The following is a 9,208-nucleotide window of genomic DNA, read 5'->3' as shown; positions in this document are numbered from 1 at the left end:
TAAAATAGGGTGGTGAGTCTTTGATGTTGACCACAGAGTCCTACTTTATACTACTCACATCCTGGGTGAAATAATACCATCATCTCTACCCCTCTCACCTCACCCTAGCTTATCGATTCCCACAATCTCTTACCACCCCCGTGTTCCACCACTTCTCTTACTGTACACACCCCTCTCTCCTCATCCAATCATCTCATACTATCCTGTCACAACCACCAACCCCATAGTGAGAGAGCGACACACACCAGACTCAATGTAGATTTGGTGCAGTCTTTATTTGAGCGCTCAGCCACTCCGTAGCCTCAGATATCACAGCAAAAAGGAGCCAGATCTAAACAGAAAGCAGTTCAATACGTTTTCAAGTTCATTCCTTCATGTTCCAAGTCTCTCAACACAATCATTTAAAGTGCATTTCAGATTGAGCTTTCTCTTTTTTTGACAAGCTCAAGAATTCCGTGACAATTACACACAGATATAGATATTGTATGTCATATACATATAAATAATTAGCATTGTGTACAACAGTATGTTTTCAATCGTTATTGTATTGCACAAACTAAATAGCAGTATAGCAAACATGGAAGTAAAACAGAATTGGCAGGAAGATCTAACACAAACACACAAGGAAACCGATCCTCAAAGCAGACTCTCTCCATTTTAGTTTCCTGTCCTAGGTGAGAAAAATAAGTTCTACAGTACAGTCAATGTGATGGCTAGCGAGGTGAAGGACTTGAACAGGACAGTACAGTAAGTCATACAGTACTGCATATTGAATATACTCGTGTTATGGAGTTGTACGTTTACAGCAGTAATATTAGACTACAACAAAGCGAAAGATTATGGACCCCAAACTGAACCCTTCCCACCTATAAGATAACTGGTTAACTTACTCTGAGTGACAGACGTTTTTTTCTATTATCCTAAATCTGGCCATGAACCACCAGACAGATTTCAGAATTCCTTCTACAGTAGAGGTTCTACTGGTAGCAGGAGACATATTGGCTGTGTCCGAATATTTGTACTTGCGTTCTAAATAGTAGGCTGATTTGGTATGCAAAAATAGAACGTTTTATAGTATGTGGCATTTCGAAAATGTTGTTTGCTTTAAATGCAGGGATGTCGTATTCATTTCGGCTTTTAATCTAGTATGAATAGCTGCATGCTATTGAAGACGAGAATTGTCTTTTCAGAGCCACATGTTTTTGACAACAGCAGATAATCAGAAAAAGGGGGCGGACTCTAACAAACAATTGTGCATTACATGACGCATTCTCAGATATTTGTTGTTCACTAACTGCATACATTTTTACTACACAGTACATTCTAAATAGTATGTATGTACTGTAGAATGATTAGTACGCAGTATGTCATTTTAGTAAGTAGCAGGCAAAACAGATTTCGGACACGACCATTGTCTGCCTGGTGTGATAGTTGCCGCGTTCCACACGGCACCCTATTCCCTATATAGTGCACTACTTTGGGAACTTCTGGGCTCATAAGGCTCTGGTCAAAAGTAGAACACTATAAAAGGGCATAGGGTGCCATTTGGGAAGCAGTTCGTGTTTAAGACCACCCTGATGAAATAATGAAGAACATTAACTGAACAGATGGTAATGAGCGGGAAACACATCCCGCTGTTTACAATGTCATTTCATCAATGAAACTACAGTTTCAGCGTTTCTAAAATATAAATACAATAAAAATGCATAAATTAAAAAAAGCTAGTAAAAAGAGCCTTAAAACTGAGATTTAGGAAGTCAGAAAGAGATGGCAACACAGAGACAAATCTCCTCAAGACTGCTTACAAGAAAGAGGAGGCACACCAGAGAGCATCGAGCATCAAAGCATGCGAGCTGTCAGCACTGGAAGCATAGCTTGGCCTGCTTTTTCAAATACAGTACTGTAGGCCAGGTTAGTACTGCTCCACTAACCTGGCCTGTGTTACAGAGAATGCTGCTGTAGTGAGAAAGAGACACAAACAGGTTTGCCCTTCCCAGTCAGAATGTGTTGAGAGTGAGCCTGTGACAGTAAATACTAAGTGTGACTGGCATTCTAACATCTGCTAGGCTGCGCGGGTATAACGCATAACCCTGTGTTGACCCCTGTAGAGGGGCGGAGGGATACAGAAAGGGATATACCTATGAACCCAAGGCAGACTCACTCTCTCCTTTCAGCAAACACAGTTGGGCCTACTCTCCCGTACTGTTCCATTCCTCCAGGAGGAACACTCACTCATCTACATACCCAACTATCTATATGGTCCTAGTTTCATCAAAGAGATGGAGATCACACCAAATGTTCAGGACCATGGGAATTGAAGTCACAAAAGCAGGCACTTTGTAATACACAATAAGAGTATTGCTGCTACATGACCATATGCTATCCTGTTGACCGTACAGTCAATTCGAGGGCAAGTTTTTTGTTCAATCTACATACCATATTATTGTAAGCCAAAGCTAGACAACCGGAAAATAATAATGCATTATTAATAAATCGCAACCCTTTTCAATAAGTATAGGTCACTATTTTTGGGGGGTTTGGGTGAGAACTTCTCAGAGGTAAATACGTTGAGCTTCTGTTAAGATCTCGTTAATCTAAAAATATTTCCACCCCTGAATATTCTAAATCCTTTAAATCAAGGACTCTCACTGTCAAACAGGAATTGATTAAATTCATCTCTTTCTTTTCCCTACAGGTCCTCAAATAGTAGTTAGTTTATTGTTTGTTCATCATTTCAAGAGATTAAATGTATAAAAAGTATGTTGTTCTTATCTGGGTGGGAGAATTGATTTGGAGTGACATTTCTCATGTCCCGGGACTGTTGGATTGATGTCATGTACATACTTTGTGGGGTTGCTGTTGCCAGTCTGTTTGTGCATCATGCTAACTCCTTTACACTCATCATCATGCCAACTCCTTTACACTCATCATCATGCCAAACATGTTTGGCTTGACAATGACAGCAATGGAGTCAGAACAAGCCTGAACAGATCTGGAACCAGGCTAGAAATGCTGCCGAATGTACTTCGAAACGCTTGACAAATATAACACAAGGGTACATGACCTTTATGGGGCATGGCTTTCAATCATTTAGAAATGGGAAGACAAATACTTCAAGAGCTTTGTTCAGCAAGACAAGTGCTTGGGATATCAAGTACACTTTACAGCTGGCTTAACATATGATCATAATGAGAGGGGTCCATGAAGGCCAACAGCACATTGTCCACGACTATGTACCAATGAGACGTATCTTCCATGAGTAGGGCACAACTGTGTTGCATAGAAAAGCATGGAAAGCTTTAGTGGGGGAAGAAGAATGACCAAATTAAGTTACAGAAATAGGCATTCTCAATCTTATCTTTGAGACTGTGTTGACGGGGTGATGATGTTCCTCTCAGAGCATTCTACAACGTATGCTGAGCCAACCAATCAGAAGACTTGGGATCAAAAGGTCAGTTATGACATAAGGGAAATAAGGACCTGATCGGTCAAGGGTATAAATGGCGACCATTAGGCTCCTACTTAAAGCTCTCTAGGACTAAACATAGCGACAGATCAGGAAGTAGTTAAACATTATGGCTTTCAAGAAGAGGAATGAGAGTCGTATCCCTCTCTACCCTCCTTGACACGCTGGCCCACTGTGACACACTCAATGGGACCCTTTGGGGAAGGACTGAGAGAAGAAGGTGTGGTAGAAGACATGGAGGGTGGATGTTATACCGTAGGAATGAGTCTGGCCCTGCTGTCGACAGGGACACACTGAGCATGTGCTTCAACCACTTGACATCAACACACCCCTCTGCCGTGCCACTCGGCTGCGTAACCATGCCAACTGGAACCGACTCGACACCATTACAGAATCACATGGTCACCACAAGCCTGCACACTATAACAGCAATATTGTTTCATGCTAGGACCTTTTCTTTATTTGTCTTTTTCTTTCTGTCCCCTTCTATTAAGGGCCCTGGCCTGAAGCACATCTAGAAGTAGAGCTCTTCTCTTCTGTCATTACAGTAGCGTGTAGGAGGCCTCTTCCTACAGACCAAACTAGACCTTCTCATTACGGAAGCACGGGAAAACAAAGACAGCTCTGTCAGAGCACCAACTGCACAAGATGGCTCCTCTGGATGGATCTCTGTTATCCCTGTGTCTCAATCCAACTGCAACAGACAAGACAGACAGACAGACTGACTGACTGACTGTCGGTAGACAGTGGTAGCTACAGCTACTTTTGAGAATGCACCAAAACACATAAGGCATTCTCAGGGTACAAGGCAGAAAGAATAAAGGTGTTTTGAAACCAGAAAGAAGTAATACTGAAAAGTGGCAAGGGGAACTTTAGAACCTAACACAGCTGTTAGAATCTCCCCAGTTTAGCCAGAGGGACAATATCTGATGTAACTATATTCTCTAGTCTATATAACCAAAATATCTGCACTTCTAAAATTGTTCCCCCCTCAAGTCAAAAGGGATTCTCTGTTCCTGTAACCGTTTTTCTGTGTTATAATATTGTCTTCATTCATCTACGACACTGTTCAGAGAGTACATTAGGTCAATAGTTATACTAAGAGCAACAACTACATACAGGTATCATGTAGTGGTTCAGTAAGTCAACTAGTATTAGGGCACCTAAATGCTACATTAAGGCCAGATAGTTGTACTTGCGGTGTACCTACGCATGCAGGACCATCATCTGGGATATGTGTTGGTGTACCTACGCATGCAGGACCATCATCTGGGATATGTTTTGGTGTACCTACGCATGCAGGACCATCATCTGGGATATGTTTTGGTGTACCTACGCATGCAGGACCATCATCTGGGATATGTGTTGGTGTACCTACGCATGCAGGACCATCATCTGGGATATGTGTTGGTGTACCTACGCATGCAGGACCATCATCTGGGATATGTTTTGGTGTACCTACGCATGCAGGACCATCATCTGGGATATGTTTTGGTGTACCTACGCACGCAGGACCATCATCTGGGATATGTTTTGGTGTACCTACGCATGCAGGACCATCATCTGGGATATGTTTTGGTGTACCTACGCATGCAGGACCATCATCTGGGATATGTTTTGGTGTACCTACGCATGCAGGACCATCATCTGGGATATGTTTTGGTGTACCTACGCATGCAGGACCATCATCTGGGATATGTTTTGGTGTACCTACGCATGCAGGACCATCATCTACGCATGCAGGACCATCATCTGGGATATGTTTTGGTGTACCTACGCATGCAGGACCATCATCTGGGATATGTTTTGACCAGAGAGTAAAAGTTCTGGACTGTAAAGTGTCAAGCATCCTGAAAGTTCACACTTTGAAACAACATTTCACACAAACAATATCTGCATTTAACTGATCTAGACTGCACTCTGCACAGTGCTTGTAAGTAAGCATTTCACGGTAAGTCTATACCTGTTGTATTCGGCGCATGTGACAAATACAATTTGATTTGACAGATTGTACTGAAGCGTGTTTTTGTAGGGGAAAAACAATTATTGTGTTATGCTTGACGCCTTTGTACAAGGCAGATACCAAATGCACACGGGAAACACGGGCCAATGTTATTTCGGACCTTGAGTGAGTCTTACTGGAAGCGCAGCAGGCTAGCTAAAATAGTCTGTGGGGTCATATATTTATTTACGCAATAAGGCCCGAGGAGGTTTGGTATATGGCCAATATACCACGGCCAAGGGCTGTTCTTAAGCACGATGCAACGCGGGGTGCCTGCACACAGCCCTTAGCCGTGGTATATTGGCAATATACCACGAACCCCGGAGGTGCCTTATTGCCATTATAAACTGGTTACCAATGTAATTGGTAAAAACAAATGTTTTGTCATACCCATATACAGTCTGATATATCACGGCTGTCAGCTAATCAGCATTCAGGGCTTGAACCACCTAGTTTGTTACACACAGTGTCTCCTGACCCCTCCTGTCTCAGCCTCCAGTATTTATGCTGCAGTAGTTTGTGTCGGGGGGCTAGGGTCAGTCTGTTATATCTGGAGTATTTCTCCTGTCTTATCCAGTGTCCTGTGTGAATTTAAGTATGCTCTCTCTAATTCTCTCTCTCGGAGGACCTGAGCCCTAGGACCATGCCTCAGGACTACCTGACATGATGACTCCTTGCTGTCCCCAGTCCACCTGGCCATGCTGCTGCTCCAGTTTCAACTGTTCTGCCTGCGGCTATGGAACCCTGACCTGTTCACCGGACGTGCTACCTGTCCCAGACCTGCTGTTTTCAACTCTCTAGAGACAGCAGGAGCGGTAGAGATACTCTCAATGATCGGCTATGAAAAGCCAACTGACATTTACTCTTGAGGTGCTGACTTGTTACACCCTCGACAACTGTGATTATTATTATTTGACCATGCTGGTCATTTATGAACATTTGAACATCTTGGCCATGTTCTGTTATAATCTCCACCCGGCACAGCCAGAAGAGGACTGGCCATCCCTCATAGCCTGGTTCCTCTCTAGGTTTCTTCCTAGGTTTTGGCCTTTTTCCTAGCTACCGTGCTTCTACACCTGCATTGCTTGCTGTTTGGGGTTTTAGGCTGGGTTTCTGTACAGCACTTTGAGATATCAGCTGATGTAAGAAGGGCTATATAAATACATTTGATTTGATTTGGATTTTGGATATAATCTACAAGTCTTCCTTTCTTACAGGGTAGACACGGTAACCTTGCTGAGGTGAGGCCTGGAAGCCTTTAGAAGAAGTCAGATCTTTTGGGTTTGAATGGGTAGAAGGTGGTGCTGAGTGGTCTTGCTACATGGCAATGTTTGAGAGTTGAGAGATAGCAGTCAGTGGCTCTTTGGCTTGGGAAGTCGTAACAGGCTGGGATGGACTAGACCTCTGGCCTTGAGCCCGCCAATCTCTGGTTCTCTGAGGCCTGGAGTCTGTCTGGGTGCTTTGGTCCGGGGGCAGGCCGGCAGTGCAGGGCCCTGGGAGGAGGCAGAGGCCTGGTTTGCGGAGCTGTAGCAGGGCAGACCTCTGAAAGGAGGTGGGAGCAGCCTGGACTGTGGAGCTGTGCAGCCCGGCCTGAGACTGCTCCTACACTGGATTCCTCTCACCACCCTGGGGAAGCCTGCCATGGACGTCTGGGTGGAGTTGGTTGTGGTGGTGGGGCCTTCCTGTGGCCTCTTAGGGATGGAGGCTATTTTCAGAGAGCCGGGGGATTGCGGGAGGCTAGGTGCAGGGATCATTTTGGCCGGGTCCCCACAGCCAGGGTTGGAGGAGCCTCGGGGAGCCTCGGTGTGGGCTGAGCTTGTTAGTCTTTCCTGGGGCTGGAGTTGCTGCACACTGTTGGGCCATGGCCTGGAAGGCTGTAGTATTTGAGGCTGGTGGAGGAGAGAAACAACATACGATAAGCATCTAAAACTGTATATAAACAAACTACAGCATGAACCACTGTACGCCATCATAAATCATTTCTGTTCTTCGGCTTGCGAAACTGAAATATTTTGTCCAGTCTGTTTTGCCTAACAGTTGCACAACAAGCCTACAATTCCCACAAGGCTAGACACTGTGTACTGTAGCGCCTCTCCCTTTTTTCATGACTGTAGAGCGAAAAACTAATTGCGCGCATTCAACACATGAAACGCAGTCGGAGATTGGGGCTTTGATTCCGGGCACTCTTTGGAGACAGCAGCTAGGCCGCGTGCTACAGTACAGTAGTCATCTCTCTCTAAACTTATCACTGATGTACCACTGCAGAGGCTGGGTGGGGGAGGTCACCATCAAAAGAGCCCTCCTCCTGCCTGCCGACTCGCTCCCCTCCGCCACACCATACCACACCGCTTCGCTGCTGAAAAATAAGGAAGACATGGGATGACAGTAGCTCTCCGGGCTGTGTCTGGCCGCCAGGCACCAGTGTAACAAGGTGCCCCGGTGTGCCGCTATGCCAGCACATCCTCAATTAGAGAAAGGTTAGGGTGTGCGCATCGGGGGCCCACTTCAACCCGCTCATTAACATTTAACGCTGCTTGTTGGATGGGGAACATGGCGGCAGCCCTGCCTCATACACGCCTACCTGTCAGTCAGACTATGAGACAGAGAGAGAGAGAGCGCGAGAGAGATAGAGAGAAAGAGATAAAGAGAGAGATAAGAGAGAACGATAGAAAGACGAGTGAGAATTAGAACGAGAGAGCGAGAGAGAGGAAAGGAAAAGAGAGGAGAGGAAGCACTAGACCGAGGCTGGCTGACTCAAAGGGAATTATTCTGTCAGATGATTCGTCTGTTTGGGGGGTGGGAGGGAGGTGGGAGGCTGGCCAGTGCAGGTGGAAGATGTTTCTTTTTTACACCTGCAAAAACAGCAACAAATCCCAATTGCAAGGCAAGATGACGACTTCATTTCCATTTCGGAGGTGTTTATCATGTTAGTTTAACAATAGATAGAGATCTAAACAGATCCGACACACCGTCTGCAATCATACAAGTGCATTCAGTTTCATTACATCATTCTCAGTTACATTACACTGAAGTCTGGGAGAGAAGAACCATACACAGGTGCAGTTATCCTTTTGATACATTGCACAGAGATGGAATCATTCACACGGCTAGGGTTGAGCTCCGACATCTTAGCCGATCAGACGTCTCAAAGCTTCGCCAGATCAGCCCTCTTCTTATCACCGCCATTCATTGACTATGGAGACAAATTCACTAGTCCACACTGCCACCCTGTGGGCGCCGCTGTGTACTACACCACCTCCCCCCAGCCTATCCCCGGCACTGTGCTAAACAGCATTTCTACACTGGATTTGGCAATCACACACACACACACACCACACTCCCCCCTGACGCTACCTATTGGGCCGATCTCTGGCTTTAATGTCAATGCTGCTCTGTTGGCCCTGGGGTTATTTCAACAGGAAAAACATCCCTTTCCTCCAGAGTCCAGACAGTCAGGTACTGCAGGGCCAGGTAAGAAGGTGTCCCCCTGCCCCCTTTACTAGACAGCAGACTGACTGACTGCCAGGCACTTTTCAAAGTCTGCAATGGAGGGGATGACGCCTGAGGACGTGGGGGTGGGGGGGTTTCTGGCCCCGGACGAGGCTTCATAAATAATGGATGACAACTCGCGGGGGATTAGGGAGCGGTAGCTAATGAAAGGTGACACGGCTTTCTGGAGCCCAACGCAGCACTGGAGAGGAGGAGAGTCTGGTTTATAAAGCCCAGCAGGTGTTTGAAGG

At 45.5% G+C, this 9,208-nt stretch overlaps 1 protein-coding gene across 3 annotated transcripts in view; it reads right to left on the bottom strand.

The window, feature by feature from the left end:
- Positions 1 to 256: 256 nt before the first annotated feature.
- The window catches only part of LOC106578973 (serine-rich coiled-coil domain-containing protein 2), a 115,864-nt gene continuing 106,912 nt past the window's right edge, over positions 257 to 9,208 (bottom strand). The window contains exon 10 of one of the 3 annotated variants that reach the window (XM_014158322.3): positions 257 to 7,357. In XM_014158322.3, the coding sequence (XP_014013797.1) occupies positions 6,821 to 7,357 (537 nt within the window). In that variant the 3' untranslated portion in view covers positions 257 to 6,820. The remainder of the gene's footprint in view (positions 7,358 to 9,208) is intronic. The other 2 variants (XM_014158324.3, XM_014158325.3) reach the window with 2 other exon arrangements.

This window comes from Salmo salar, chromosome 19 (assembly GCF_965601325.2).
Source record: "Salmo salar chromosome 19, fSalSal1, whole genome shotgun sequence".
Lineage (NCBI taxonomy): Eukaryota > Metazoa > Chordata > Actinopteri > Salmoniformes > Salmonidae > Salmo > Salmo salar.
Note: the sequence above shows the minus strand (reverse complement) of the source record. Positions and strands in the feature narration are given on the sequence as shown.